The sequence below is a fragment of the Macaca fascicularis genome, chromosome 4 (assembly GCF_037993035.2).
Source record: "Macaca fascicularis isolate 582-1 chromosome 4, T2T-MFA8v1.1".
Lineage (NCBI taxonomy): Eukaryota > Metazoa > Chordata > Mammalia > Primates > Cercopithecidae > Macaca > Macaca fascicularis.
Window position 1 is genome coordinate 67,333,894 of NC_088378.1, and position 19,938 is coordinate 67,353,831.

The window sequence follows — 19,938 nt, forward strand, 5'->3', positions numbered from 1 at the left end:
TGTTTTTTTAGTAGAGACGGGGTTTCACCGTGTTAGCCAGGATAGTCTCGATCTCCTGACCTCGTGATCCGATCCGCCCGTCTCGGCCTCCCTGTATTTTTTTATAGGGATGGGGTTTCACCGTGTTGCCCAGGCTGTTTTTGAACTCCTGGGCTCAAGTGATCTGCCTGCCCTTGCCTCCAGAAGTGGTAGGATCACAGGTGTGAGCCACCCTGCATGAGCCACCCAGTTTAGTTTCTTTGTAGGAGGGGGGAAATTCTAGCTTTGGTGTTGAGTTCTTTAATGAGGTGAAACTAAAGGCAAACTTAGTCTTGAGTAATTTTCTCTTCACTGTTTATTCTTTGCTGTTGGTTCTCATTTTAAATTAAATTTTCATAAAGCAGCAAGACAAAAAACAGCCCCCCCTCCACGTATCTGCGGGTTCCACATCGGAAGATTCAACAAACTGTGAATTGAAAATATTTGGGGGAAAAAAGCAAGAAAAATAACAATACAACAATTAAAAGTATAAATAAAAATATGGTATAATAACTTTCCACAGTGTACATTGTATTAGATATTATAAGTAATTTAGAGATGATTTAATGTACACGGGAGGATGTATGTAGGTTATATGCAAATGTGACATCATTTTATACTGGGGACTTGAACATCCATAGATTTTGGTATCTGTGGGGTCCTGGAACCAGTCCCTGAGGATACCAAGGGATGCCTGTATTTTTGGCCTCCCAGTCTCTTGTCTGGCTTTGTTCAAGACTTTGTGGGTATCTGAACCTCAGTTTTCAAGGAGAAAAACTTTGTGAAGCTCTTTTAGTGATTAATAAACTGATTTACTTAAAGTACAGATTAAGGGAGTTTTGATAAGGAAGAATTAAATATATACTGGTAACAATTTAGATAAGGTCATAAACCTTTAAAACTTTTACTACTTAATCTTGAAACATTCTTTCAAAGTTAAACAGTTGTTGTGTAATGCTTTTCTTCTGACATCATCTGCAAAACTAAGGCATGTAATTTTTGAAAGTTGCTTCTAAAGATGACACTTCAGACTGGGCATGGTGGCTCAAGCCTGTAATCCCAGAACTTTGGGAGGCTTAGGTGGGTGGATCACCTGAGGTCGGGAGTTTGAGACCAGCCTGGCCAACATGGTGAAACCCCATCTCTACTAAAAAAATCCAAAAGGTTAGCCAGGCATGGTGGTACGTGCCTATGGTCCCCCAGCTACCTGGGAGGCTGAGGCAGGAGAATGGCTTGAGCCCAGGAGGCAAAGGTTGCAGTGAGCCGAGATTGTGCCACTGCACTCCAGCCTGGGTGACAGAACAAGACTCCGTCCCCCACCCAGAAAAAAAGATGACACTTCAAGTTAATTACTGAAGCCAAGTGTGGGGAAAACGCTTATCTTTTCAGAGGAACCAAATGGGGTTTTTTTTTTTTTTTTTTTTTTTTTGAGACTGAGTCTGGCTCTGTCGCCCAGGCTGGAGTGCAGTGGCCGGATCTCAGCTCACTGCAAGCTCCGCCTCCCGGGTTTACGCCATTCTCCTGCCTCAGCCTCCCGAGTAGCTGGGACCACAGGCGCCCGCCACTTCGCCCGGCTAGTTTTTTATATTTTTTAGTAGAGATGGGGTTTCACCGTGTTAGCCAGGATGGTCTCGATCTCCTGACCTCGTGATCCGCCCATCTCGGCCTCCCAAAGTGCTGGGATTACAGGCTTGAGCCACCGCGCCCTGCCCCAAATGGGTTTTTTAAAAAAATTGAACACAGAGCATGATGTGATCTGTTATGTTTCCATCTTTGCTTTGGCTCTCAGGAAACTAGAGCATGGCTTTATTGGTTGTGGTAATTTTCATTAGCCTTGGGATTCTGTTAGGAGCTTCTCCTTTCCTCTTCTCATTCCTTGGCGTGGAGAACTAGATGCTCTATGTAAAACATAGGGTTTAGCATACCCTAGGTGTTTTGTTCCTTTTACCTTGCTTGGTTTTAAATCTTGTTTTTTTGGTTTCCAATTTCATTTTATCTTTGTTTTGTGAGCTTTTTTAGCCTTTTGGAGGAGTTGGAAAAACAAAAGGGGAGTTAATTCATGTGGGAATAAAGCATATTTTCAAGTTTTTTTTTTTTTTTAAGCATATTGAGGCTGTTACGAAATTTTGGGTTTAAAAAGTGTTAAAAAAGTTTGCTGTTGTAGGCTGGCAACATCTCTACCATCTCTACTAAAAATACAACAATTAGCCGGATGTGGTGGTGTGAGCCTGTAGTTTCAGCTACTCAGGAGGCTGAGGTTGCTGTGAGCCGAGATCATGCCATTGCACTCCAGCCTGGTTGCGAGATTCTGTCTAAAAAAAAGATTCATTGAATGTACAAATAAACTAATGGGTACATCTCTATGGTGAAATACTTTCTCTTATTTACATCTGTGACCACAGTTTTATACTTATTTCCAAATTATTTGAAGTGAAATGGGTTGATAGAAAAACAATCCATTTGTATGTATTTCTTTGGGCTTTTAATACCTTATTGCCAGATATTACTTTAGAGTGTACAGTGTATGAGAGTTTCTCTTTTTGTTTAACCTCTCCAGTGCTGGTAATGTTAATCTTTTACATAATTTTACTCACTAGAACACATTGGAGGGAGCAGAAATTAGTTTATTTTCTTTTTTTTTTTTTTTTTTTTTTTGAGACGGAGTCTCGCTCTGTCGCCCAGGCTGGAGTGCAGTGGCCGGATCTCAGCTCACTGCAAGCTCCGCCTCCCGGGTTTACGCCATTCTCCTGCCTCAGCCTCCCGAGTAGCTGGGACTACAGGCGCCCGCCACCTCGCCTGGCTAGTTTTTTTGTATTTTTAGTAGAGATGGGGTTTCACCATGTTAGCCAGGATGGTCTTGATCTCCTGACCTTGTGATCCGCCCGTCTCGGCCTCCCAAAGTGCTGGGATTACAGGCTTGAGCCACCGCGCCCGGCCTATTTTCAAATGATACATTCTTTTATACTTTTAACCTATTATGAACATCCTTCTATAACTGTTGGCTACAAAATGTTGCATTGTGTGACTGTATCATGGTTTATTTAATTATTTCTCTGTAAATGATTTATTTAATCAGTTCCTATGAATGGACATTTAGGTGGTTTCCAAAGTTTTACTGCTATAAACAAGGCTATGTATTTATTTTTGCACAACTGACCAATTGTTTTTCCTAGTTTACCTTAATAAAAGTGTAATTGCTGGGTCAGAGCAATTCTTTTTTCCATTAAATGGTTTACTTAGTATTTATATATTTTGATCTAATTTAATAGGTCCAATAAGTTAGTAAGTTGAATTCACTTCGTATTTAAAATTGTGCAAATAGTAAGTGAGAAAATATGACATAGTAGACACTGTACTAGATTATAAAGAATGCAAAGGTAAAAAAGACACTGTCCTTGCTGTAACAGGAGTTTGTAACCCAGTGATTGTAGAATTTGAGTCAGTAGCATAGTGATAAGGTACCACTTTAGAGTTTTTGCCTTGACCTTGCCATAATGTCTTTAGACCCTTTGCAGATGTATTTGTTGATGATTCACTTACCTTTTTCCTAAACAGGAAAATAGTTCTGCTTGCAGGATGGGCATTGTTCTTATTCCTTGCATATAAAGTTTCCAAAACAGACCGAGAATACCAAGAATACAATCCTTATGAAGTATTAAATTTGGATCCCGTAAGTAGTATTTTTATATAATGCATATTAGTTTAATGATCCCATGAAAATGCTATAGGTCCTCATTCTAAAAGAAATTGTTCATTCCTACAGAAATCAGACTTTGGTCAGTTTATTAAAATAAGACGTCTAATCCTCTGTTATTCTGTTTTAAGCTATAACTGTTGATTGTTATTAATAATTGGTTTTTAATTGCTGAAATAATAAAAGTATTTGAAGATGAGAGGAGAGGTCATTTTTTTTAGGTGTTTTTTTGTCTTTTCTTTTTTTTTTTTTTTTTTGAGAAGGAGTCTCGCTCTGTCGCCCAGGCTGGAGTGCAGTGGCGCGACCTTGGCTCACTGCAAACTCTGCCTCCTGGGTTCATGCTATTCTCCTGCCTCAGCTTCCCGAGTAGCTGGGACTACAGGCGCCCGCCATCATGCCTGGCTAATTTTTTGTATTTTTAGTAGAGACGGGGTTTCACTGTGTTAGCCTGGACGGTCTTGATCTCCTGACCTCGTGATCCACTTGCCTTGGCCTCCCAAAGTGCTGGGATTACAGGTGTGAGCCACTGCACCCCGCCTAAAGGCATATTTTTAAGAGAGATCTGTAATATTGGTTAATGCAAAGTTAAAACTGGGAGGTTAATTTGTGTTAGTTGAATGATAAAAATCTTATGACCTTGTATTCATTGACACTTAAGCAGTGTGGTAAAGTCTAGGTTGGGGATCTTAGAAAACTAATATCAGCCAGGAACGGTGGCTTACACCTGTAATCCTAGCACTTTGGGAAGCTAAAGTGGGAGGATCCCTTGAGGTCAGGAGTTTGGGCAACGTAGTGACACCCAAGCTCTATATTAAAAAAAAAAAAATTATCTGGGTGTGGTGGCAACACGCCTATAGTCCTAGCTACTTGGGAGGCCACAGTGAGAGGATAGTTTGAGCCAAGAAGGTTGAGATGAGAGCCACACCCAGCTAGAGATGGGGTTTCACCATATGTTGGCCACACTGGTCATGAACTCCTGACCTCAGGTGATCCACCTGCCTCAGCCTCCAAAAGTGCTGGGATTACAGGCTGTGGCCGGCCTATTTTTTGATATTTAAATGTCAGTATTATTTTATGTAAATGTGTCATCTGTTTTCACTTTCAAATGATCACATGGCACATAGGTGCTCAATAAAATACATATATTGGACAATATAAGTGTTTTTATTTAAAAATGTATGGGATGAAATTTATGGGAAAATAATATAGGATGAAAAATGGATTTTGTCTTTCTCAAAATACTGAGTAGTTCATATTTTAAGTTCAAAATAGGATTATTTCTTTACAGAATTGTGCTTATTTTTGCTAACAGAAAGCTTGTTTTTTTTTTGTTTTAGGGAGCTACAGTGGCAGAAATTAAAAAACAATATCGTTTGCTGTCACTTAAATATCATCCAGATAAAGGAGGTGATGAGGTTATGTTCATGAGGATAGCAAAAGCTTATGCTGCGTAAGTATCAGGATCCATTACAGATTTTTAAGAATGGTACAGATAAACCAGGTGCAGTGGCTCATGCCTGTAATCCCAGTACTTTGGGAGGCTGAGGCAGGAGGTTTGCTTGAGCCCAGGAGTTTGAGACCATCCCTGGCAACATACCAAGACCCCATCTCTACAAAAAAAATAAATAAATAAATAAAAGAATTAACCCTGTGTGGTGGTGGGTGCCTGTAGTCCTAGCTACTTGGGAGGCTGAAATGGGAGCATTGGTTGAGCCTGGGAGGTCAAGGCTGCAGTGAGCCGTGACCGTGCCACTGCAGCCCAGCTTCAATGACAGAGTAATACCCTATCTCTAAAGAAAAAAAAAAAAAAAAGAGGAAAAAAAAAAAAAGAAAAAGGATAGTTTTCTGTTTTAATAAAATAGTAAAATAGTTGTCATACACTTTGTCCAAGTGCTTACTTCATGTTGATTCTACCAGGTATTTAGGAGACTACACAGCAGCACTAACGTGGTAATTTAATTTAATTAAACTTTAATTTTTGCCGTGTAAACTTGATTAAATTAAATGGTGAATGATAAGTTAATTGAGCTGTTTTATTAGCATCTTGATTAGAGGAGGGTATACTTAGATCTTGTTATCATTTCTATGTTTTTTTTTTTTTTTTTAGGCTTGTTCTGTTTCTCTTGTTTTGACAGTGTATAGCTTATCTCATTTAAACTATTTAAAGACAAGTTTAATTTGGAATTTTAAGTACTTCATTTTTGGTATCTTTTTCTTCTTAGAATTTCTTCACACAAGATTATTCTTAGATAATAACTACTGTACTTGTTGAGATATGGATTTTTAAGGTCTCCTTTTTTACTGCTCAGAAACTTTCTTCACAAATCTTTTTAGAACTTCCAAATAATTTTTCTTGTTGGTCTTACACCTTAGGTAAGGTGCATTGTTATTGTGAGATACATATATTCACATATACATTATATGCACACACACATGTCTGTGTATTTGTAAAGTTTGAGGAACATTTGTGCACACTTTTGGGAAACAGAATGGAGTATGTTAAAATTAGATGCAGTGATCTCTTGGGTATTAATCTTCCAGGAGATGAAACTTAACTAGGTTCTTCAGGACTCTTGATAAGTACATCCCCACACAGCTCTTATATTGAATGAAAGAGTAAAATATGAGATTGTCTGTCTTTTGAGGACTCAGTGATGTATAATTTTGTAAACTCGTTTTAAACATGTAAGTAAATACAAGCATCCTTTGGAGATATTATAGGTTCAGTTCCAGTCTCCTACAATAAAGCAAATATTGCAATAAAGTGAGTCACATAAATTTTTTTGTTTCCTACTGTATATAAGTTGTTTCTACTATACCATAGTCTATTAAGTGTGCAGTAGCCTTATGTCTTAAAAAACAAGGTACATACCTTCATTTAAAAATACCGTATTGCTAAAAAATGCTAGTAATCTGAGCCTTTGACAAATTGCATTCTTTTTGCTGTTGGAGAGTCTTGCCTTGATGTTGATGGCTGTTGACTGATAAGGATAGTGGTTACTGAAGGTTGGGCTGGCTGTGACAATTTCTTAAAATAAGACAACAGTGAAGTTGACTACATTAGTTAAATTCTTTTCACGAAAGATTTCTCTAGCATGTGATGCTATTTGATAGTATTTTATTCACAGAACTTCTTTCTTTTTTTGTGTAATGGAGTCTTGCTCTGTTGCCCAGGCTTGAGTGCAGTGGCATGATCTTGGCTCACTACAACTTCTACCTCCTGGGTTCACACCATTCTTCTGCCTCAGCCTCCTGAGTAGCTGGGACTACAGGTGCCCGGCACCGTGCCCGGCTAATTTTTTATATTTTTAGTAGAGATGGGGTTTCACTGTATTAGCTGGGATGATCTCAATCTCCTGACCTTGTGATCCACCCACCTCGGCCTCCCAAAGTGCTGGGATTACAGGTGTGTACCACTGCGCCCGGCCAGAACTTCTTTCAAAATTGGAGTCAATCCTCTCACATTCTGCCACTGCTTTATCAACTTAAGTTTATGTAATATTCTAAATCCTTTATTGTCATTTCAACAGTGTTCATAGCATCTTTGTCAGGAATAGGTACCATCTTAAGAAGCTACTTTCTTTGCTCAACTATAAGAAGCAACTCATCTGTTCAAGTTTGATTGTGAGATTCCAGCAATTCAGTCACATCTTCAGGCTCCACTTCTTTAGTTCTCCTGCTATTTCTAGCACATATGTAGTGACTTTCTGTACTGAAGTCTTGAACTGTTCCAAGTCATCCATGAAGGTTGAAATCAACTTCTGGCTGGGTGTGGTGGCTCATGCCTGTAATCCCAGCACTTTGGGAGCCTGAGGCAGGTGGATCACCTGAGATCAGGAGTTTGAGACCAGCCTGACCAACATGGAGAAACCCCATCTCTACTAAAAATTCAAAATTAGCCGGGTGTGGTGGCGCATACCTGTAATCCCAGCTACTTGAGGCTAAGGCAGGAGACTCTGCTTGAACCCGGGAGGTGGAGGTTGTGGTGAGCTGAGATTGTGCCATTGCACTCCAGCCTGGGCGACAGAGTGAGACTCCATATCAAAAAAAAAAAAAAGAAAAGAAAAGAAATAAACTTCTACCAAACTCCTCTTGATGCTGACATTTTAGACTCTTCCTGTGAATCACAAATGTCCTTAATGGCATTTAGAATAGTGAATCCTTTCCAGAAGGTTTTCAATTTACCCAGATCCATCAGAGGTATCACTCTGTTTGTAGCAGCTATAGCTTTACAAAGTGTTTGTGTTTTTTTTGTTGTTGTTGTTTTTTGAGATGGAGTCTCACTCTGTTGCCCAGGCTGGAGTGCATTGGCACAATCTTGACTCACTGCTACTTCTGCCTCCTGGATTCAAGCAATTCTCCTTCCTTAGCCTCCCGAGTAGTAGGGACTACAGGAATGCACCACTGTGCCTGGCAAATTATTGTATTTTTAGTAGAGACAGGGTTTCATGTTGGCCAGGCTGGTCTTGAACTGCTGACCTCAGGCGATCTGCCCACCTCAGCCTCTGAAATTGCTTAGTGGAAGTGTTATTATTTCTTAAATAAGACTTAAAAGTCAAAATTACTTTTTGATCTGTGTGCTGCAGAATGAATGTTGTGTTAGCAAGTGTGAAAACAACATTAAAATCCTTGTACAGCTCCATCAGAGTTCTTGAGTGACCAGGTGCATTGTCAATGAGCAGTAATCTTTTGAAAGGAATCGTTTTGTTTTTTTGAGCAGGTCTCAACAGTGGGCTTAAAATATTCAGTAATCCGTGCTGCCAACACATGTACTGTCATCAGGGATTTGTTGTTCTATTTATAGAGCATGGTAGAATAGATATAGCATAGATCTTAAGAGCTCTAGGACTTTTGGAATGGCACATCAGCATTGGCTTCAAGTTAAAGTCACCAGTAGCATTAGCCTCTACCAAGAGAGTCAACCTGTCTTTTGAAGCTTTGAAGTCAGACATTTATTTCTCTCCAGCTATGAAAGTCCTAAATGGTGTTATTTTTCCAATATAAGGCTATTTTGTCTACATTGAAAATTTGTTGTTTAGCCACCTTCATTGTGATCTTAGCTAGATCTTCTGGATAACTTGCGGCAGCTTCCAAATCAGCACTTGCTACTTCACCTTGCACTTCTGTTGTAGAGATGGTTTCTTTTGGAAAATCTCGTGAACCAACATCTGCTAGCTTCTGCAGCTCCCTCACCTCTCTCAGCCTTTGTTAAGGCCTTGCTTTGGATTAGGCTTTGGCTTAAGGGAATGTTGTGCTTAGTTTAATCTTCTATCCAGACCACTGAAACATTGTTCAAATCAGCAACAAGGCTGTTTCACTTTCCTCTTATTTGTGTGTTCACTTTTAAGTTCCTTTAAGCACTGTTGCTCTGAATTCACAACTTGACTGTTTGGCTCAAGAGGCCTAGCTTTTGGCTTGTTTTGACTTTTGACATGCCTTCCTCACTAAGCTTAGTTATTTCTAGCTTTTGATTCAGAGTGAGAGACATGTGAGTCTTTTTTTCATTTCAACATTTAGAGACCATTTTAGGGTTAGTGATTTGCCCAATTTGAATGTTGTTGTGTCTTAGGGAATAAGGAGGCATGAGGAGAGGGAGAGAGATGGGGGAATGGCCAGTGAGTGGAGCATTCGGAAAACATGTGTATTAAGTTCTTTTTCTTCTGCAGGTGCAGTTTTTGTGCCAGCTCCGCAATGACAATAGAAATGTCAAAGATCACATGTCACTATAACAGATAAAATAATAGTGAAAACATTAGATATATTGTTAGACTTACCAAAATGTGACAGAGGGACATGAAGTGAGCACATGCTGTTGGAAAAATGGCACTGATAGAATTGCTTGATGCAGGGTTGCCACAAATGGCAAAAAAAACACACGATTATCTGCAAAATGCAATAAGAAGTTTACTTGTAATTGGATACTAAGTTATAATAGCAAATTGTGAAAGTGGCATGTGAATGACAGAAGTTTGGGAGATATCACCTTACTTATTTTTGTACTTAGAGGATATTGACTATGTCCCTTCTCTCCCCTTGTTTTGTGGCTTGCTGTTTATCTGTATGGATTACTATATGATTCTGTCATAAAGCAGTGCCATTAGGATTTCTGAAGTGTGTATTACATTTTCTGCATAGCAGTTGTCCTTGAGATTGCTGTCTTTCAGTTAGTGTCTCCTTCAAGCATTTACTCTCTTTTCACAAGTATTGGTATGCCTTGATTGCTGTCTTCAGGTAATTTAAAAAGACATTTCCAGAGGAAGTCAGATAGCCAAGATTATTTAATTAGTAGCTTTAATTTTAGTGCTTTGGTGAAATTTCCCCACCCTATCCCCCCAGTCTTAAGGTATTTTAACATTTTCAAGTTTATGATTTTGTTCTCAGATTTGTGGAAATCTGTGATGTGTGGTCACTATTCTGAAAAATGCACAAGAATAATATAAGGCCTTTAGTTTTAACTCAGTTTTGTGGTTAAACTATAGAATATTTTATGTATAAAATATCTTAAATAGTTGACTTTCTATCAGACCAATGAAAAAGTGAAATGATCATGGGACCTAGAACCTTGAGATTATGTAACTTGCATAAATAGAAGTAAATTAGATAAAGGCATATATTTTACTAACTATAAGTTCTAAGTGCTTGAGTTGAAGTTCCTATCTCGTGAATAACTCTAGCAGCCTTGGAATGCAGTTATATAGGCTTTGATGTGCAAAGTTTTTTAGAACTTGCATAGGTTATTTGAGATCATTTCTCTCTCCTTAGTTGCCTATTATAATAAACCAACTGGGTCATTTCATTTTTTTTTTTTTAATCAGATTCTAACTTGAAAGAAAGTCTGGTTATTTTTTAGGAGTTATGCCATTTAATTCTCTGGTTCATTATCTAGATAGAATTGAGATTTTGCTCTTAGATGTAAAACCTGTCTTTAAAGCTATTTTATAGCAAGTGGGCAGCATTGTCACCTTAAAGATATGTTAATTTTTATAAAAGCATATGGTTTTTACAGATGAGCATGTAACTTATAATAACTATGCATAGCCAACTCATGGTCACTTGTTTACAGTTTAGTGAAAGCATTCTCTAGATCAGGATTTGTAATCTGGAGTCCCTGAAATTATATACACAATTTATGTGTCTTTGTAATGTGCATTTTCCCCAGGGCAAAGGGGTCATAGATTTCCTTAGATTCATAAGAGAATCTATAATCATCCTCCCTCTAACCCCAAAAAAGTTAAGGGTTATAATCATGTTTAGGAAACTACACTCATTAAATTTTCAAAAATTCTCTTAGCATCATTAATCTTGTTTAAGCTTGTTAAATGTGAATTATACTAAAATTACACAAGTTTTAAGTATTTTAACTCTTAGAAGTGGTATTATACTGAAATACTCAGTAACAAAAAATCATTTGCTTCTTAAACTGACTTTAAGTTGCTGACTTATTTTATTAGATTGAATGTTCAACGTGGTTCCATCACACAGCAGTTGTAGAAGTCAGTTTAATGAGTGAGTTAATGTAAAGAAGTCAGTTTAATGAGTGAGTTAATGTAATCATAACTCCTATGTCCGTGTAGGTTGCAAAATCAGAATGTCTCTGATATGAGCTGTGCTTTATTTGACAAAATCTGGGAGTATTGTATAGAGGACAGAGCAGTTTGTTTTGCTGCCATAATGACAAAGGCAGAAGGGGACAGAGATGATTATTTTGGGCAGAAGGATCCAATTAGACAATAGTGAAAGAAACAATAGCTAAAACTCTGAGTTGGACGGACAGTTGTACAGGGAATCTAGGACAAATTTTTTTCAGAAACATCCGTCAATTTTGAAAAGAAAATCTTAACACTATTCCTTATTAACTTGCAACCTGTCTAGTAATGCTCTTCATTGGCCCCTGTATTTTTCTGTGGCCTTTAATCAAATAGTGTAAGTGGAGTTACAATTAAATAAGGATTAAAGATATCAAGGCACCTGTTTGCGTACATGACTAAATTGATAAATTTAAAAATATTTTCAAGTCATTGAAAACTGATGAATGTCCTTTTTGCTATTTTATAAAGGTATTTCTGCATCGCCTATCTCAGATTGGAGTTTTGTTAAATAGAAACTACATTGACTCTTAAGTTTTGAGAAGCAGAAGTATGCTTAAAATTAGATTTGACCATATGCAAGATCTTTTACCAATTGGTCTCCAAGAATGCCTTCCTTATTATGTTATTGGTCATTTTTGAGCATGTGTGTTGGGACGGGGAGGGGTTCTGCCTTATATTCCTTAACTACATTGTAAAATTTTCTAAGGAATTGGGAATTTATTTTAATGCCTTTCAACTGGGAACTGGAATAAAACTACTCTTGACTCAGTACCTTGAGCCATTGTCAAAGTCAGGGGTTAAATTTTAGGTATCTAAAAATTACTCTTTAACTTTCACATTCCCTGGGTTAGGAAGCCGCTGTTTAGAGGAAATTTTCCTAGTTTTTCTGGCAATTGGCTTAGGAGAAAATTATGATGTTAGCACAGTGCAAATTACCTTACCCACAGCAATGGAGTTTTACATGTGGTGGTCATTTGTTTCTTTCGGAATGTGGTGCTGTTGTTTTGTAGGGAAGCTACCATTATGATTTAAATTTATGTTTTAAAAAATATGTATTTATCATTATTAATGTGTAAACATGCTCATTGAAGAAATTTTGGAAAATATGTGAGAGTATAAGGGGGAAAAAAATTCCCTACAGTTCTCCCTGCCTTCTTGGAAAATGTGGTGGCCTTGAAAGTTTGGTCTGGTTGAACTGACTAAGCTTGAGAACCATGGGCCAACCAGGAATTAGTATCAAGATGCAGTAGTTAGCATTTTCTGTTAATGCAGCATTTGTTGCTCCTCCCTTTCCCTTTCTCCTGATTTCAGAGAGACTGTTTTTGATTCATGGAATCAGTATCTTCTAAGAAATGAGTTGGTTGGCTAATGGAGTTTGTCTACATGAGTGCTTATTTTTCAGATGTGGCTTTCTAATTTTGCAACTTTGTTCTTTTGATGCTAGTTTAACTGATGAAGAGTCCCGGAAAAATTGGGAAGAATTTGGAAATCCAGATGGGCCTCAAGGTATGGTAAATGATTTTAAAATATTGGCGATATGATATATATTATAAAAATGTAAACCAGATTAAAGGAATAATATTATTTTCTTACTAAACTTATACTCACGTGGAGTTTAACATAGATAAATTGAGCTCTCATTAATTTTTGCTTTATTTTTCTTTCTAAAGACTAGTTTGAACGATATAATTTAAGTTGATCCAGAGAGAAGAGTAATCACTATAATTTCCAATTACTAGTTGATAAAAATTTGGAGGAAAAAATCTATTTTTCTTTACTGACTTCATATTTTCTTATGTGTTCATAGTGTTTATGTAAACTCAGGACATATAAAATAATTTACATTTTCTTGAGAGAAGGAATTTGTACTTACACAGGGTTTTGTTTTCCTTCTTGAAAAATTTGAAGTTTCAGATATAAACTATATCCCTGAACTTTTGTGTAATGGGGACCTACTAATAAGATCGTCTTTCTCAAAGTTTGTTTTTGTGTTGTGGGGGAGAGTTTTGGGATATATTATAGATCCCAAATATATTTAATATATTTATTAAGACTGAAAGTAGAGATTCTTCAGAAACTCGTATTTTTTCTATTTCAGCCACAAGCTTTGGAATTGCCCTGCCAGCTTGGATAGTTGACCAGAAAAATTCAATTCTGGTGAGTGCATTTAAATAAGATACATTATAATGTATTAGACAAAATTTTTGTTGTGTACAATCTGTCTTGGTAATATAAGAAGAACTATTACAGAGAAAATACTGGTGTGCTATTCATTCATTTGAGACAGAGTCTTACTCTGTTGCCCAGGCAGGAGAGCAGTGGTGGGATCTCAGTTCACTGCAACCTCTGCCTCCTGGAGTCCCCTGAGTGGCTGGGATTACAGGTGCCCACCACCATGCCTGGCTAATTTTTGCATTTTTTGTATAGATGGGGTTTTGCCATGCTGGCCAGGCTGGTCTCAAACTCTTAACTCCTGACCTCAAGTGATTTGCCTGTCTTGGCCTCCCACCGTGTTGGGATTACAAGCGTGAGCACTATGCCTAATTTTAATGTATGATAAATTAAATTGTATATATTCCATATGGTATTTCAGGAGGAGGTAGGACATCAGTCTCAATCAGTGATAGTACTGCAACCCTAAAATGGCAGGAATTATCTTACTCAGGGATACATTCCTACTTCAACTTTCTTGAAAATAATTGTTTAAAGGCTATCTTTGAGGCAATAAAAACAAAATCCACACAGTCTGTGAAAATGACTATTAAGTTATTTTGTGGCAGATTAAAATTGGTTCTTGAGGGGTATATAGTTGCTGCTTAAGCTTGTTTATCATGCTTCTGCTTAGTAGGAATAGTTGAAAAGCAATAAGTTACTACCAGATTTAGGATCAAGTAATAGGAGAAAAATCAGTAGATAAAAATTGCTGGTCAACATTATGAAGTGGCTTCTTGATATTTCGCTAAAGGAACGTTTGGCCAGGGACTTCTTATCTCATTTGTTCCCAGGGCACACTACTGAGAGGTTATGGCTATGTAAGTACCTGCCTGACTGGAAGAGAAATGTAATTTACAAAACTGTTTTACTGGTGTTATCTGTATGGTGTCAGTAAATGACAAATTAAAAGGTAATTTATTATAGTGGATATGAACATAGGCTATAGAGCTGAACTACTTGAGTTCAAATCCTGGCTGTACAATTTACTAACTGTGTCCTAGGACTAGTTTTGTAAATGATGTGTACTGCAGGTTTTCTGCCTACAAAAGGAAGGTTAATAATGGTACCTTACTCTTGGAGTTTGAGAATAAGGATTAAACAAGATAATACATGAGGAATCCTTTTAATAGTGGCTACCCCACTGTAAGCCTCAAAATAAATTCATGGATGTTGTTTTAATTTACCTGATGAAGGCCATAATTCTTTTTGTCTTCAATTCTAGGTTTTACTTGTGTATGGATTGGCATTTATGGTTATCCTTCCAGTTGTGGTGGTAAGTTGTAGCTTTTTAAGTTAACGTTTATTTGGAAAGGAGATTGACGTGTTTTGGAGTCTCCCTATAACATTTTTAATGTATGTTAGAATATTGATCCTTGAATTTAAGAATCTTGCTGGGTGAGACAGCTCACACCTGTAATCCCAACACTGAAGCTGAGGTGGGAGGATCACTTGAGCCTAGGTGTTTGAGGTTGCAGTGAGCCATGACCCCACCACTGTACTCCAGCCTGGGCCACAGAGTGAGACCCCAACTTAAAAAAAAAATTATATAACTATACTATTAAAGGTCTTCTAAAGGTGACATTACTCAAGCATGATAATATGTATATCCTCCCAATTCAAAAGTTACCCACAACTGACCAGACATGGTGGCTCACTCCTGTAATCCCAGCGTATTGGGAAGCCAAGGCGAGCAGATCAGTTTAGGGCAGGAGTTTGAGACCAACATGGTGAAATCCTGTCTCTACTAAAAATACAAAATTAATCGGACATGCTGGTTGGAACCCAGGAGGCAGAGGTTGCAGTGAGCGAAGATTGTGCCGCTACACTCCAGCCTGGGTGACAGAGCGAGACTCTGTCTCAAAGAAAAAAACAAAAATCACAAAAGTTACAATTGAGTTAATACAGATACATATATACATACGTATACATATACATATGTGTATATGTATATATGTGTAACATACATATGTGTATCTTTGTATATATATTTTAAATACAGGGAAAACTGTCCATTATAATTTTATTTTTGTTACTTATTTATTTATTTTTAAGACAAGGTCTTGCTGTAGTAAGGTGCTGCAAACATGGCTCTCTGCAGCCTCTACCTCCTGGATTCAAGCAAATCCTCCCATCTCAGCCTCCCAAGTAGCTCAGACCACAAGTGTGTACCACCATGCCCCACTAATTTTTTGATTTTTTTTGTAGAGATGGGGTCTTGCCATGTTGTCCAGGCTGGTCTTAAACTCTTGGACTCAAATGATTATCCTGCCTTGGCCTCCCAAAGTACTAGGCTTACAGGTGTGAACCACCATGCCTGGCTGACACAGATATATTTAAAGTTTAAAATGAAAGTCTTCCTGCACTACCACCCTCAACTTCATTTATTTAGGAATCATTGCCAGGTTTGGTGTTTTCTCTTTGAAATCTTTTTCTATGCATTCATGTACACACATTCATTTAAAAATTAACCTTTAATGAGATTTTACTGTATGTATGCATTATTCTGTTTTTTTTGCTTAATATATTGAGGATGCAACATATAGAACAGCCTCATTTTTCTTTTCTTTTTTTTTTTTTTTTTTTTGAGGCAGAGTCTTCACTCTGTCGCCCAGGCTGGAGTGCAGTGGCACCATCTCGGCTCACTGCAAGCTCCGCCTCCCGGGTTCGCGCCATTCTCCTGCCTCAGCCTCCCGAGTAGCTGGGACTACAGGCGCCCGCCACCATGCCCGGCTAATTTTTTGTATTTTAGTAGAGACGGGGTTTCACTGTGTTAGCCAGGATGGTCTCGATCTCCTGACCTCGTGATCCGCCCGCCTCGGCCTCCCAAAGTGCAGGGATTACAGGCGTGAGCCACCGCGCCCGGCCTAACAGCCTCATTTTTTAAAGCAGCTGTATAATACTATAATATGGAGATACCATTTGATTTTTACCATTTATTACTTTTGTTACTTGTCTCCTTTCTGATCCTGGAGTTCCTTTTAGTCACATAGTGAAACTAATAATTAAGTTGTTTGTTTTGCCTTCTTCAAAGGATTGTTGCAAGAATCCAATCATATTGAGTAATATGAATGAAAGTTTCATGTCACTTGTAAAATTACGCCTACATTTGTTTATTGAGTATTTATTGAAGACATGTTTTGTGTCAAGAACCAGCTTGGTGCTTATAGCAGTGGGTAGTTTTATCCCTTTTTGGTCTTTAAGGAATTTCTATCCAAAATGGTAAATGTTTTAATTATATATATGCAGTGACTTAGGTTAGTGTTTAGGCTTCAGACAATATAAATATTTGCTAAATAAATAACTTGAAATAGCAACAAAGAGGTGCTTATTTTAAGACTCAGGTATTTTTGTTGTTTTATGAATATTTAGAAGATTTGACCATAAACATATTCTGCATCAAACTTAACATTTATCAGGATTTTGTTTTGCCTTTTTTTTTTTTTTTTTGAGACAAGAGTCTCCCTCTGTCACCTAGGATGGAGTGCAATAGTGTGATCATGGCTACTGCAGCCCTGACCTACCTGGGCTCTAGCAATCTTCCCACCTCAGGTTCCGGAGCAGCTGGGACTAGAGGCATGTGCCACCATGCCCAGCTAATGTTTGCATTTTTCTTTTTCTTTCGTAGAGACAGGGTCTCACTATGTTGCCCAGGCTAGTCTCAAATTCCTGGGCTCAAGCAGTCCTCTCACCTCAGCCTCCCAAAGTGCTGGGATTACAGGCATGAGCCACCTCTCCCAGCCTATCATAGTTTTTATACTTTCTTTCTTAATTTTATTTGTGTTTTAGGGCTCTTGGTGGTATCGCTCAATACGCTATAGTGGAGACCAGATTCTAATACGCACAACACAGATTTATACATACTTTGTTTATAAAACCCGAAATATGGATATGAAACGTAAGTAAACTTAAGTAACTTTGCTATTAATCACATTATTTTGTGACTCACTTATGTGGGGTTGACATATATATATTCCTTAACTCTGTACTAGTGAGATTCCATTGCACAGTTTTATAAATAGTTAATTTATATAATTAAAGCTAGAGAAAAATGCCAGCACCCTTTATCACATTTATTAATTTATATTTCCATTGTTCACGTTTACTCATGTATTTCATCAGAAATTTTACCAGAAGCCTTATGCGTGCAAGTTTTGTAATACTAGCTAACATTTATTATTTGTTGTATGCCAGACACTGCTAGTTGCTGTACATGTCTTGACTCATTTAATTTTTGCTGTGCTCCTGTAAGTTAGTTCTGTTTTTAAGTACATCTTATAGATGAGGAAACTGAGGCACAGAAAAGTAACACACTCAGGGATACACAGTAAGTGATATCCAGGATTGAACCCAGGCAGTCTGGTTCTTGAGCCTTAAACCGTTATGTCATATTGTATTAATTGTAGTAAAAATAAAAAGTCTTAGGTGTGTGAAAGAAAACTGTTAGAATATTTCATTCCCATTTCTTATTTAAAAATTTAAGAAAAAAATTTTCACTTTCTTTGATTATATAAAGCAAACATTGTAGTTTATCCCTGGGAGATAGAGTGTTGCCTTTCAGAATGATGGCTCTGCAAAAATCATAGATGCTCCTCCATCCCTCCTTAAAAAAAAGTGATAAAAGAATGTAAGTTTCAAATTGTGTTTCTGGGACCAAAATGGACTTTTCTGTATTTTGGATTTGGCAATTTTACTAATTAGTAATGAGAAAGACTTACGATCATATATGACTGTGTGTGAACAGATTTTACATTTCTGAATGAGTTAATACTACTTTGCCTTACCGAAAATATTACCCTTCCTAAAGCTGGATTGAAATGTTAATACAGAATCTTACTCCCTTATGAAAATGTTTCATGTTTATAATTTTAAGTGTGCTTTTTGCCTCAATCGTTTTGATTTCTGTTTCTTTTCTGAGGATGGTATCCTTACACAGCTTTGTCAGGAAGCATTGTTTAGCTGGTGGATATCTTTAGACATTCTAGGTTATTTTAGCTGTTTTAGGAACAATTTTTATTAAGTAAACATTTGAGGGTAGTAATAGTAATAGCTCACACAAGTACTGTGCTTGCTGTGTGTCAGCCACATATGAAGAAGCTGAGATACACAGATATGAAGAATATTATCCTAGGTCATTTAGCTAGGAAGTAACAAAATACCAAGGTCTGTGAACTTAACTTCTATACTATCCTGCATTTTGTGAGTACATTACATGAATTTTTTTTTTCTCCGAGACGAAGTTTCTCCCGTCTTCCAGGCTGGAGTATGGTGGCGCAATCTGAGCTCACCACAACATCCGCCTGCTAGGTGCAAGTGATTCTTCTGCCTCAGCCTCCCAAGTAGCTGGGATTACAGGCGTGCACCACTATTGCCTGGCTAAGTTTTGTATTTTTAGTAGAGGTGGGGTTTTACCATGTTGGCCAGCTTGGTCTCGAACTGGCTGGTCTCGAATTCCTGACCTCATGATTCTCCTGCCTCGGCCTCCCAAAGTGCTGGGAGGCGTGTAGGCGTGAGCCACCACTGGCCTGTGGGTTTTAATCATGTGTATTTCCACAAAGTCCTCTCGGGTTCCATAATACAATATTTTGGAAAATGACAGTGCATGTTAGTTTACACAAGGCCTTGAGAAGTCATGTAGTAAAGAAACCTTTAACTTGTTTACATTATTTTCAGCTTTATTTAACCATAGGGCCCCCTTTTTTCTTGTAAGTTATTAATACCACACAGAATACTAATGTTCTATAGAAAGTTTCTGGGGAACTTTCAGTGATTTTAATGCCTCTGGTTGCTTTGGTGTGCTTTATTTGATCTATACTTCTGTTCACTTGTGGTGGTTGATACTGTGTACATTTTAAAAAGGGAGATGTTACTTTTTTTATGGAAGGAATGAATACTTGTCAGTGGAGTTCAGATAATTTTTAGCATTGTGCATGTTTAGAAAAGTGCTTCACTTTCAAGTGAATTAAGTATCTCAGGAGGGGGAATTAATAAATGAGCATATTTATTTTCCTTCATATTTTGTTTTCTTAGGTCTTATCATGGTTTTGGCTGGAGCTTCTGAATTTGATCCTCAGTATAATAAAGATGCCACAAGCAGACCAACGGATAATATTCTAATACCACAGGTTAGGCTAATCTCCCAAATCCCCCGATGAGCAGTTAAATATTAAAGTGAATACTTTAAAAAAAAAACACTGTGTTTTTGAATAATTATTTTATTTATTCTAGCTAATCAGAGAAATTGGCAGCATTAATTTAAAGAAGAATGAGCCTCCACTTACCTGCCCATATAGCCTGAAGGCCAGAGTTCTTTTACTGTCTCATCTTGCTAGAATGAAAATTCCTGAGACCCTTGAAGAAGGTATTTGTGATTCTGGTATCTACAGTTTTAGTGGGGTGAAAGCAGCAGATTTAATTAGACTTAAT

General features: G+C 37.6%; 1 protein-coding gene across 1 annotated transcript in view; it reads left to right on the forward strand.

The window, feature by feature from the left end:
• Positions 1-19,938, forward strand: part of SEC63 (SEC63 homolog, protein translocation regulator) — an 89,491-nt gene that overhangs the window by 31,203 nt on the left and 38,350 nt on the right. Inside the window, exons 3-10 of the mRNA XM_005552219.5 lie at positions 3,574-3,688; positions 5,050-5,162; positions 12,746-12,807; positions 13,400-13,458; positions 14,738-14,788; positions 17,302-17,410; positions 19,543-19,637; positions 19,741-19,873. Coding sequence (XP_005552276.1) covers positions 3,574-3,688; positions 5,050-5,162; positions 12,746-12,807; positions 13,400-13,458; positions 14,738-14,788; positions 17,302-17,410; positions 19,543-19,637; positions 19,741-19,873 — 737 coding nt within the window. The remainder of the gene's footprint in view (positions 1-3,573; positions 3,689-5,049; positions 5,163-12,745; positions 12,808-13,399; positions 13,459-14,737; positions 14,789-17,301; positions 17,411-19,542; positions 19,638-19,740; positions 19,874-19,938) is intronic.